Source organism: Micromesistius poutassou (assembly GCF_964030765.1).
Source record: "Micromesistius poutassou genome assembly, contig: SCAFFOLD_6042, whole genome shotgun sequence".
Taxonomy (NCBI): Eukaryota; Metazoa; Chordata; class Actinopteri; order Gadiformes; family Gadidae; genus Micromesistius; species Micromesistius poutassou.
This window is the reverse complement of record NW_028180239.1, coordinates 1-12,836: the sequence shown is the minus strand read 5'-3', so window position 1 is coordinate 12,836 and position 12,836 is coordinate 1. Positions and strand designations below refer to the sequence as shown.

General features: G+C 41.2%; 1 protein-coding gene across 1 annotated transcript; it reads right to left on the bottom strand.

Annotated features, from left to right (window-relative positions):
• Positions 1-2,596: 2,596 nt before the first annotated feature.
• On the bottom strand, positions 2,597-12,300 carry LOC311370994 (stonustoxin subunit beta-like). The gene is made up of 4 exons (XM_084489255.1): positions 12,228-12,300; positions 8,204-8,255; positions 7,298-7,597; positions 2,597-4,184 (listed from the first exon to the last, which is right to left on the bottom strand). The coding sequence occupies exons 2-4, from the start codon at positions 8,214-8,216 to the stop codon at positions 3,631-3,633; spliced, it is 867 nt and encodes a 288-aa protein (XP_084345381.1). The 5' UTR covers positions 8,217-8,255; positions 12,228-12,300; the 3' UTR covers positions 2,597-3,630.
• Between the last annotated feature and the right edge of the window lie 536 nt (positions 12,301-12,836).

The window sequence follows — 12,836 nt, the reverse complement described above, 5'->3', positions numbered from 1 at the left end:
CAAGGTATCAATTCAGCAGTTAGCGACAAGTTAGCACTGACGCACACACACCTCCACTCGATGCTCCCCACATTCAAAAGACACATTAAACTCACCGCCGAGCGGGCAACATCAACCGTGGACTGGTGAGTCAGCTCGTGGTGTTTTCCAACTTTTCCTCTTACTTTTAACTACTTCTAGATATTTTTCAATCAGAGCGTTCCTCGTGCAACCGAACGGTGCGTTTTCTCCTATCCCACTAATTATCACGCAGAGTTATGCGCACCTGCAACGCCGCTGCACCGTGACGTCATGACGCACGTCTCTCTGCTCTGTCCGACGCAGTTAACCCCATAAATGCCAGCTATCGCTCTCTCACACATTCATACAGAGTAATAGCAGACTTTTACTCTTTTTTCTTTTAACCTTTTCACAGCTTATGAAGCCTGGGCTACACAATGTTTATATGTGAAGCACTTGTGAGTCTGCCTTGTGTATGAAAAGTGCTATATAAATAAAGTTGCCTTGCCGTGCCTTTCAGGCTTCAGTCTTCTGGAACTCTCTGACTTTGTGTTGAAGTGGTGAATGCCCTTCAGGGACCAACAGCCTGGCGTAGGAGGGCCAGGGCGTCCTTGTTCTCCATGAGGGGAGACTGGCCGGTGTCCCCTCCCTCCCTCTTTCTCCTTCTGGTGGGACGCCGAGATGGAGAGGCCGTACCGCCCACCGCATTCCCCCAGCAGCCTCTGGAGCGTTGGGCCGCGGTACTGGCCAAACTGGAGCTTGCTCTGGGCCAGCACAACGTGGTCAGAGACGTCCCCCTTCTGCCTGGACCCCCACCGCATCACCCCTCTTCACCTGCCCCCCTGCTGCCAGAGGCCTGGAGTCTGCTTTGTACATCCTAATTAACGTGAAATTGAGCGCACATGCACGAGCCAGACTCTCAGCCCAGTCTCCTCCCTCATTTAATATGCTAATTAGTATAAATAGGCCTGCAGTAGTGCCATCGTTAGGAGAAATACATAGTTCCAAGAGGATAGCTCTTGGGAATCCGAGGAGGAGGAGGAGGAGGAGGAGGAGGAGGGAGAGGGAGACGGAACAGAGGAGCCAAAGACGAGAAGAAACAAAACAGTCAGTGAAGTGTGGGACAATATACTACTGATATAATTAGTACTATACTATAGTACTAACTATATTAGTACTACCTTGTTTGTCTCCCCTGTCATGTACAAAGCTTGCTTACACACAAAAAAGCTGCGTAAGCAACTTCTCACGCAAACGTTCAGAAGTACAAAGACTGACTTGACGTGAGAAAGTGCGGTTCTCCACGCAAACTAAATGCCTGGCTTACCATTGCCTGGCTTAACATTAGGCCTACTCGATCACAAGTCATGAAGTAATATTGCAATATGAGTCTAGTTTAAATTGGACATCTGGGCTAATTGATCTCTCTTCACGCATTTGTTTCTTGACTGCAATATTATTATGTGATGTTGAGTGGAGTAAGCACAAGCCATTGTCACTTAAAATCAATCCATCATTATTGACACCTTGGGTGTATGGGAACAACCTATCGTCAGCATGCATCCAAATGAATTAGAATATAAAAGCATGCGCAAAATGTGTCTATAATCGATGTATGTGTGTGCGTGCGTGTGTGTGTGCAGTGTTGGCCTTGTTAGAAGATATTCAAAATTAACAGGTATTCCGTGACTATTATGATTTTTTGGCTCATTTTGATGACTTATCAGCCGATTCGGATTCCTAAGAACTATCCTCTTGGAACTATGTATTTCTCCTAACGATGGCACTACTGCAGGCCTATTTATACTAATTAGCATATTAAATGAGGGAGGAGACTGGGCGGAGAGTCTGGCTCGTGCATGTGCGCTCAATTTCACGTTAATTGGAATGTACAAAGAGAATCTGTGTGGAATCGTGCTTATGCAAGGATTGATACATCCAGATTTTTTTGTGCGCAGCAGCTTTCCAGATTTTGGCGTCCGCAAAGTTTTAGTCAGAAATCCATGCAAGTCTTAGTACATGAGGCCCCTGCTCTCTGTAAAATGACGTAGCGTTCCTGCCAGGGTGTGAAACTGTTAAAAGACTAAGGCTATGATCACTGCTCACTCTGATACAGAGGAGACTCTTGTGTGCATACATTAAATACTCTATATATTCTACTACTATTGTGTGTTGAATTTCAGGGAGAGGGAGGGGCTGAGAGGGAGGTGGGGGGGGGAGATAATGTACCTTTATTACCCAAATATATGACCCTTAATGTTATAAGTTCGGTGACTCTTTATTCTACAAAGTTTAACACAGAAATGATCAACTCAGGTCAAACTCCCCCCACACTCACCTCAAGACCGTCCTGTTTCAAGAACACTTCTCCTCTTCCACCACTGCATAGACTCTCTGTGTATATGCGATTTATTTATACATTTATTCTATAAAGCGACCTTGAGTGTGAGAAAGGCGTTATACCAAATAAACATATTATTAATATTATTATATTGGAAATACAATTGTCGTTTTATTTATAATTTCTGATTGATCTATTATTCTTGAGGCGTTATTTCCTGATAAAATGAGAATAATCATCGGCTGAACACACGAGAACATTCAGTTGTTCCACTGAGTTGTTTATTACCATTATGCTTCATTAACAAATACAACATAAAAATAGTCCCTTACATGTACACAATAAACACAAGGACTGAAACAATAGAAGCTGCAGACTTTACAAATCATAATAAACATAAACAGTTGTGCACATATCTTTAATAACTGAATTGTTATGTTCTGCTGCCGTTTGGTTCCCAACAGAACACAAGGAATCAATACTCAGTTTAAAGTCATTTAGAACATGCAACATTATCCCACAGACCTCTTGGTTATTATGAATGTCATGAAAATTATGAATATAAAATCTGCTTTAAATCAGGTTCCTTGTTAGGATTATGACAAAATAATGATATCAGAGCCCTTAAGAACAAAACTGGTGATGTCTGAAAATATACAAACATTTACCATCAATAGGTATTTAATATAGATTTCAAATAATAAATGTTCTTATCTAACTATGGAAGATCTTAAAAGTCTTTTCATGGTTTATCATGCTATACTTTCCAGAAGGACAGGAGGGCATTGTCACTACCTGGAGCTTGCACTTAAACTGAGCCTGGGTCTGTTGAAGGTGGCATTGCTGTTTTTAGGCTGTGATAGCCATAGAATAGGATAGGTACATTGTACTTTTTTTTTTTTTTTTAGTTGGTAGTTTGGTAGCCAGCGTGCTTGTAAGGTTGGTTTGGACAGGGGCTTCTGAATATGTATTTTCCTTGGATTTTGGCACAAGGGATTATAACATCTGATGCTGTGTATTAATGAAATACTTTCCAGAAGAGAGAGAGAGAGAGAGAATAAAAGAGAGAGGGAGACACACAGTGAGAGAGAGAAAGAAAAGAGAGAGGGGAAGAATGAGAGACAGAGAGAGAGAGCGTCCGTGGACTGTCCTCCTCCTCCACCTCCTCCCCCTCCTCCTCCACCTCCTCCCCCTCCTCCTCGCTCCGTTGGGACAGGACAGCGTTCCTGTGTGTGTGTGTGTGTGTGTGTCTGTGTGAGCGCCCGTCCGCCCGTCTGTCTGTTTTTTTTCTACAGCCGACACAAAGACATTGAGTCACCCACACCCCATAACCAAAACCCAGGGAGGAGGTCCTCCGGGGTGAAGGTGGACCTGAAGGTGTGGATGTGTGTCAGTGTGTCTGAGGACCCTCCTACACCTGGGGACACTCTGTAGAAGGACAGAGTGCCAGTAGGCCGGTCCAGATACACTCCTACTCTGTTAGAGCCAGCGGGGGGGAGACGTATGGCTGTCTGTATATTGTTGTACACAGCAGAGTAACCACCATCATGACAATAAAGACTCCAGGACTTGTTGTTCCCTCCAAGCAAGCTGTCATCACCCACTCCTCTCCTTGTGATTCCTCTGTATGTCACTCCTATCCAAATAACTTCTTTCCACTCTACCTCCCAGTAACAGCGGCCAGTCAGAGCCTCTCTACACAACACCTGTTCCCAGTAGTCAAATCTCTCTGGGTTATCCGGATACGACTGGTCCCCTCCAACCCGGATTACCTTTCTGTTGTCCTCAGACAAAGAGAGGTGTCTGTGGGCTGTGTTTGGGTCCAGTGTGAGTTCACAGGCATCTGACGGGAGAACAAGACATGATTAGCTGCTGAACCCTTCTTAATCATCATCATCATCATCATCATCACTAGTACTGCTCTTCTGCATTCTTCTTCTTTTCATTCTCTTTCACTCTTTTTGATCGCTCTCTCCTCTTCAAACATTAATATAGAAAGACAAAAAAAAGTATCCTGTGATAGGTACAATAGTGGAATCATGTGCTGTAGATTTTTTGTGTAAGATAATTAAAGTTAAAGTTAATTAGAAATCCCATGTGTGTGTGAGTGGCTGTCCCAATCAAAACATTGAAACCAAGACAAATGTATAAAGTGCATTTACTCCCTCAATAATTATACTACAGAAACATATAATGCATCAAAATGTTCGGCATGATGAGCTTTACTCACATGAAATATCTAAACAATATTTGTAACACCTTCCAAGATATTAAACTTTTGGATTTCCCAATGTGAATATGTAACGATACGTACATATGTAAAGATACTCATACGTATCATACATATGTACGCATAAATACGTATAGTAGTAGTAGTATGAGTATAGTAGTGTGTCTGAGAGAATATAGTTGTTTATGCAAGAGAATATAGTAGTGTGTGTGTGAGAGAGAATAGTAGTGTGTGTGTGTGTGTGAGAGAATAGTAGTGTGTGTGTGAGAGAATAGTAGTGTGTATGTGTGAGAGAGTATAGTAGTGTGTGTGAGAGAGTATAGAAGTGTGTGTGTGTGTGAGAGAGTATAGTAGTGTGTGTGTGAGAGAGAATAGTAGTGTGTGTGTGTGTGAGAAAGAATAGTAGTGTGTACAGAGTACAGAAGTGTGTAAAGAGAGTTTAACTGAAACAGAAGTGAGTTTGATTCCTCAGTTTCTGATTGGCTGACAGAAGAAGCAGTATAGCTTCTGGCGCTCAAAATACTGCGAATCCTGCAGAATCCTAAAGGACTGTGTCGGTTTCTCTGACGTCTCTGGTACTTCCACAACAAGTAAAGACTGGCCATGGTTGAGAATGAATTGGCAGAACAGAAACAGGGCGGTCACAAGAGGAAGCCACTCTCAAACTCAGGCGACCACGCAAACAAGCAACCAAATCATTTTTTGGTGTGAACGCAGCATAACAGAATCGCTGCAGTATTTTGAGCGCCAAAAGCTATACCGTTGCTTCGGTCAGCCAATCAGGAACTGAGGAATCAAACTCACTTCTGTTTGAGTCAAACTCTCTCACACACTTCTGTACTCTCTCACACACACTACTATTCTTTCTCACACACACACACACACACACACACACACACACACACTACTATTCTCTCTCACACACACACTACTATACTCTCTCTCACACACACTACTATTCTCTCTCACACACACACACACACTACTATTCTCTCTCTCACACACACACACACTACTATTCTCTCTCACACACACACACACACACTACTATTCTCTCTCACACACACACACACTACTATTCTCTCTCACAAACAAAACTATATTCTCTTGAATATACAACTATACTCTCATATACAGGACTATACCCTCTCATACATACATGTAAAATGAGTATAATTGTGTGTGTGTGTATGTGTGTGTGTGTGTGTGTGTGTGTGTGTCTGTGTATGAGTATAGTGGTGTATATGCGAGATTATAATAGTGTGTGTGTGACCAAGTATGAATTATGTCCCAGGCGGCCCCTCATAAACCATAATTATACATACTCAGACATACGTACACATTAGTACACATACATACGTAAACATGTGTATAAATATGTACATAAACATACATACATACACATACAAAAACAAATATTCTAATATACACACACATAAGTGTGTAATGGCAGTACAAATACAATTTCTTCAGTAATTGTAGGATTTCTAGTTCAGATTCCTGTCCTATTTCACTTTCCTTCCACTTGTCCATTAAGTTTGCACGTCTGAGTTATAGTTGGTTTTTGAGTTGGTGTTTTTGAGAATGGGTCTGTGGTTTGAGGCTAGGTTCAATTAGACAACATACATGGCTGGTTGTCTGCTTCCGCTAGAAGCTTAACATCAATGGACTTAAAAAACACCTCTTTCACGTCATGACATCCACAAAACAAGGGAAACGGTTCACAGAAATCACAGTTCGGTTCATATCACGGTTTTGGGTTCGCTACGTTTTGGGTAAAGCAGGGGATGACACAAGTGACTATAAAAAAAAAAGTACTCATATATACATATGAGGAGCTCTTTTCCAAAATGCTTTAAATCAATTTGAATATCTTTCAGGAAAATCTATTGTTTTACCTAGACCCATATTTTGTTAATATTCAATTCATCCTGTTAAAATGGTTTGTTTGCTCAGTCTGAACATGTTGAACAATGATTTTCAAATCAAATCAAACAATATTGTTGATTATAAATTCTATTTTTTTCAAAACGCTATTAATACATAAAATTTTTTCAAAACGCTGTAAATCCATTGATGGTTTATGTATTTTTTTTTTAAACAATAGAACATGCAACATACAATATCAGGGACTCATCTCATTCTATAAATGAATATAAATCAAATAAATCCAAATGCATGAAATAAAGACCTCCACACTCGGGGCCACTCTCTGCTCCCCCTAGTCCGACAAGGTGAACCCTTTCGGCCTCACACACAAGGTGGTCCCGCTGCCCTGGGGGTCCACAAGACCTCCACACTCGGGGCCACTCTCTGCTCCCCCTAGTCCCACAAGGTGAAGGCCAAAAATAGGTTTGGCGCTTGTCGCGGTTTGGAAATGAACTGCATCTTGCTGTACATTTTTGATAAGGAAATATAGTGATTTGGTGCTTATCGCGTTTTGGAAAAGAGCTCCTCATATAGACACACACACAGACACACACACACACACACACACACACATATCTATATATATATATATATATATATATATATATAACATACATTTATGAATATATATATATATATATATATATATTCATAAATGTATGTGTATATATATCCACATATACAAAATTGTTGTTGAGGTGTGTGTATATGTATATATATATATATACACACACACCTCAACAACAACGTTATGAATACATCAACAACAAACATCTCTTCTTGGATTCAGATCTTACCAAACACAAGCAGCTCAGCGGTGTGATTGGCCGTGCCAGCGCTGTTGCTCGCCATGCAGAAGACCATGTTCACGCCAGACCTCACAACTCTGACGAAGAGGAACCCCCTCTCCACCCAGGCCTCTGATTGGTCGTCTGTGCCGTTCCTCTCCAGGGGCCTGCCGTTGTGGAGCCACTCGACGGTGGGCTCCGGCGTGCCACTGGCATTGCAGGTGAAGCGGGCCGCTTGGCCCATGGGCAACCGCTGGGTAGAGGAGTTGAACTCTAAGATGCTGGGGGCCTCCTCCTCCGTAGGCCTCACTGAACCAGAAGAAACCAGAACCTTAATTTAATTAAACAAGCAAAATAAAACATGTTTATTAAAGATGATCCTCCTAGGGCACCCTCTCAGCCACACGTTTACTCATTAGATTTAATTGATGATTTTTGTAAATCATTTTCCAATAAGTGTGCATCACCTAACTATTTTCCAAATAGTATTGTGCATCACCTAAAATTGCTGCCACTCAGCTATCACTAGCTAGCGACTGTTAACCTACTTTGCTAGCTTTCTACGTATTACTAGCTAACATAACTTCACTGATAACCTACATGAATGTAAATGTAAAATGAACAGTGTTTTTTTAATTGGCCAGATGAACTCAGGCAATATTTGCAGAGCCCAGCAACTGCAGGAGAAAGGACACCTGATCCTTCATGTTCACCTCTCTCTGAACTTGTTAGTAAGTACTATTATTACTATTAGTTAATATATTACTATATAGAACTAGTACTATTGTTGCTGTTGTTTCCATTAGGAAGTCTAGACGAGTCAAATTCTAATTCTCAAACATGAATCACAAAAGCAGAGAGTATTTTTGAATGAAATTACATGATTGAATAACATAACTTCTATAAAACCCTCACCGAGTTCATCCATTATGTGCTCTCTCCCCTCGGTCCAAGGTGTCCAAGGAGTCTAGGACAGTACAGAAGAGAACAGAAGAAAAAATTAGCTCTAAAACAGAATGACATCATCTCTAAACATGACAGGACCCACAGACAACCAAACACAAAGACCATCCCCACTGAAAGAAAACATGAATTTACAATTAATATTCATACTAATTATTATCATTATAATTTTATTATAATAGTAAAGTATTATTGTTTTTATTATTATTATTGTAACTATTATTATTATTATTATTAGGTGCCAAGCAACCTATTGTAATCATTAGTTTTATTATTATTATTCCGACACGTTTGACTTACACAGCCTAAACCGCTCACACACTTTTTATGAAACTTACTGCAGCTGTAGAGGTTGACCCAAGATTAACAGACAGCAAATATTACACTGATTGGCCCAAAGGTGGCGCTATACCAACTGTCCAAAAATGCAAACTTTGCACAAGCATATCTCGTAACCGGTTTGACCTACACTCATGAAACTTTGTACTGGCCCAAACGTGGCGCTATACCAACTGTCCAAAAATGCAAACTTTGCACAAGCATATCTCGTAACTGGTTTGACCTACACTCATGAAACTTTGTCCATACATGCATATCCTCATGCTGAACAAATATGCCTCAAGAACCTATGACTTCTGGTTTCCAGATTTGCCGCCATTTTGAATTTAGTTAAAAACAGTTAATTGCCTAAGAATCCATTGACTTCTAAAAGGGGTGTGGTTTAAACCGCAAATTTAGTTAATTTCTCATATCAACATCAAGTTGGACTCCTATGATGTTGACTCCAATACAAAAGTTATGCCCCCTACAGGAACTTTTAAAAGCAGCCCCTGTGCCACGTTTCACCAATATGTATGAAACTCGGTAGGCACGTATACCGTGCCAAGACCTACAGAAAAGCCTGTTGGACCCATGCCCCAAAACCCACAGGAAGTCGGCTATTTTCATTTTCGCCTTGTATCACTTTTTCGCCTTGTATTTGAATGAACTCCTCCTAGGGAATTTATCGGATCTGCTTCAAAATTGGTCAGTACAGTCAAAAAATGGTGCTGATTTGTACAATTTGTGACTGTACGTTGAAGGGAGTGTCCGTTGCGTGACGTAAAGTTGACCATTTTGAATTCCGTGGTCTTGTATTTGAACAAACAAACTCCTAGGGAATTCATCAGATCTGCTTCAAAACTGGACTGTACACTTGAATAATGTTGCTGAATGAACGCTGGGCTATTTGTGATTCTATGTTGAAGGGTGTGTCCGTGGCGTGCCACCAAAGTTGGCCATTTTGGGTTAGGTTAGGTTATACTTAATGGTTAGGTTAGGGTTAGGTTTATGGTCTGCGTGACGGTCTTAATGGTTAGGGTTAGGTTATGGTTATGGTTAGGGTTAGGTTAGGGTTAGTCTATGGTCTTAATGGTTAGGGTTAGGTTTGATGGTTTATTGGTCGGCTTATGCTTGGCACCTTAAATGCTGCTTGCAGCTTTAATTAGGGACCGAGCCAAACTTGGCAAGGACCCTATTGAAACCCTCGTGTTTATTCTTCCGCCGATTTTTCCTCATCTTCGACTGCATTTTTCCCCCCCTGAACATATACGAAAACTCAATTTTTTTTGGTGCAATTGTGGGGACTGGTGAAAAATTTGATATTCTAGCCCTCAAATTCACTTTCGCCCCTAGGTGGCGCTATAGCAACTGTTCAAAAGTGCAAACTTTGCACAAGCAGCACGCGTCACTGGTTTGACCTACACTCATGAAACTTTACACACACATGAAAATCCTCATGATGAACAAAAAATTCTCTTGAACTGAAGATTTCCGGGTTGCCAGATTTTCCGCCATTTTGAATTATGTTAAGCAAATTGCCTAAGGATCCCAGGTTTTTCGACTTTGACAAAAATCCTTTGGCAGATATCATCTATGGCCGATTATCTTCAATATGACTTAAGGATTAGTCTGTACAATAAAATTTCAAGCTCCCATGAGCCATTGAGTTCTAAAATGGGTGTGGTTGAAAATGCCTAAAAAGTAAATTGCTCATATCAACATCAAGTTGGACTCCTATGATGTTGACCCAGATACAAAAGTTGTTCAGAATCAAATTCTGAACAAGATAAAGTAAAAAAAAATTCAAATGGGGCGTGCCATCGGAATGGGCGTGGCCTGTCAGTAAAAGCGCCACAGTTCATAGACACAATGTTTTGATTTGAGCGGAACCAACTTAGTGGCCATTGAGGACCAAAGTTTCAACTGCTCAAGTAAAATGAAGTCGATTGCCAAAACAACATGGCCGCCAGAGGAGGGTAAATCACTCAGCGGAGACCGTAATAGTTATGGCGGAGACCGTAATAGTTATGAATATGAAATTCACAGGACACGTGTAGACTGGTGCCTGTAGCTCACATACCAAAATTCGTGTTTCTATTTTTTGTAGCGCCCCCTACAGGAACTTTAAAAAGCAGCCCCTGCGCCACGTTTCACCAATATGTATGAAACTCGGTATTCACGTACAATGTGGCAATACCTACAGAAAAGCCTCTTGGACCCATGCCCCAAAACCCACCGGAAGTCGGAAATTTTTATTTTTTCATTTGCACTCTCGGAGGCAATTTTCAATTTTTCACCTTGTATTTGAACAAACTCCTCCTAGAGTATTTATCGGATCTGCTTCACAATTAGTCAGTACAGTCAAAAAATTGTGCTCGACCAACGCCGTGTTATTTGCGACTGTACGTTGAAGGGCGTGTCCGTGGCGTGCCGTCAAAGTTGGCCATTTTGAATTCCGTGGTCTTATTTTCGCTTTTTTCCCCTTGTATTTGAACGAACTCCTCCTACAGTATTTATCGGATCTGCTTCACAATTAGTCAGTACAGTCAAAAAATGGTGCTCGACCAACGCCGTGTTATTTGTGACTGTACGTTGAAGGGCGTGGCCGTGGCGTGCTGTCAAAGTTGGCCGTTTTGAATTCCGTGGTCTTATTTTCGCTTTTTTCCCCTTGTATTTGAACGAACTCCTCCTAGGGTATTTATCGGATCTGCTTCACAATTAGTCAGTACAGTCAAAAAATTGTGCTCAACCAACGCCGTGTTATTTGTGACTGTACGTTGAAGGGCGTGGCCATGGCGTGCTGTCAAAGTTGGCCGTTTTGAATTCCGTGGTCTTATTTTCGCTTTTTTCCCCTTGTATTTGAACGAACTCCTCCTAGGGTATTTATCGGATCTGCTTCACAATTAGTCAGTACAGTCAAAAAATTGTGCTCAACCAACGCTGTGTTATTTGTGACTGTACGTTGAAGGGCGTGGCTGTGGCGTGCTGTCAAAGTTGGCCGTTTTGAATTCCGTGGTCTTATTTTCGCTTTTTTCCCCTTGTATTTGAACGAACTCTTCCTAGGGTATTTATCGGATCTGCTTCACAATTAGTCAGTACAGTCAAAAAATGGTGCTCAACCAACGCCGTGTTATTTGGGACTGTACGTTAAAGGGCATGGCCATGGCGTGCTGTCAAAGTTGGCCATTTTTAATGGAATTCTTTCACTTTTTCGCCTTGTATTTCAACTAACTCCTCCTAGGGAATTTATCGGATCATTGATGTAGGGTTAATGAACATGTAATTCAGTTAAATGTCGTCTTACATGTTAATGTCAAAACAATCAGTAGGACACCACAGGGCACCTCTGCTTCTACAGATTACATAAATTCGCGCTTTTTTAAAACTGCGCGCAGTGATGAACGGGACCTCGTGCCGGCTTGCGGCTGCGTCACGTGCGGTCCTAACATGTGCACATCTTGCCAGCACACATGTTACGACGGCACGTGACGCGGCCGCAAGCCGGCGCGAGGTCCCGTTCATCACTGCGCGCAGTTTTAATTATTATTATTATTATTATTATTATTAATAATAATAATAATAGCAATAATAATATTTCTATTTTTACTTCTATTATTATTTTAATTGTATTCAGAATAATATGATTTAGACTCACTGAACGGCAGGGCGATTAGGAGAATACTCATCAGTCCGAAGATCAGAAAGACAATGTTGCAGGACTTCAGAGCTGTTCAGGAATAGGACACACACACACACACACACACACACAGACACAGATATATATTCATACTGCACGGCTATAATTCACAGTCCAGACAGTCTCCCTACGGACTGCAGAATCCCTCCCCGTCTTGAAGAAACATCTGAAGACCTCTACTGAGAACACCTCAGTAAGTGATGACTGCTACTGTGGCTCCCGTGTTGAATTAAGAACACACTTAAACGCTGTTGGTGTGAAAGCAAGAGAGTGAATAAACTCATGAAACAGAGAAGTATCGACATCCATTGATTTGAATAATGTAACTGTATTCTAAATACCAACTATTTAAATTGTAACTGTAACGGATTACAGTTACTTATAATTTGTATTCTGAATACGTAACACTGGTACATGCACTCCCCAACACAGTTACTATATCTAACCAACACAGTTAGATATAGTTAGTTGGTTATATAGGCGATCACCACAGCGGTGATGGTGGTGCGTTATGGGAGTCTGGGGGTGCTGTAGGCCGGATATTGTTAAACTAATGATATTTAAACT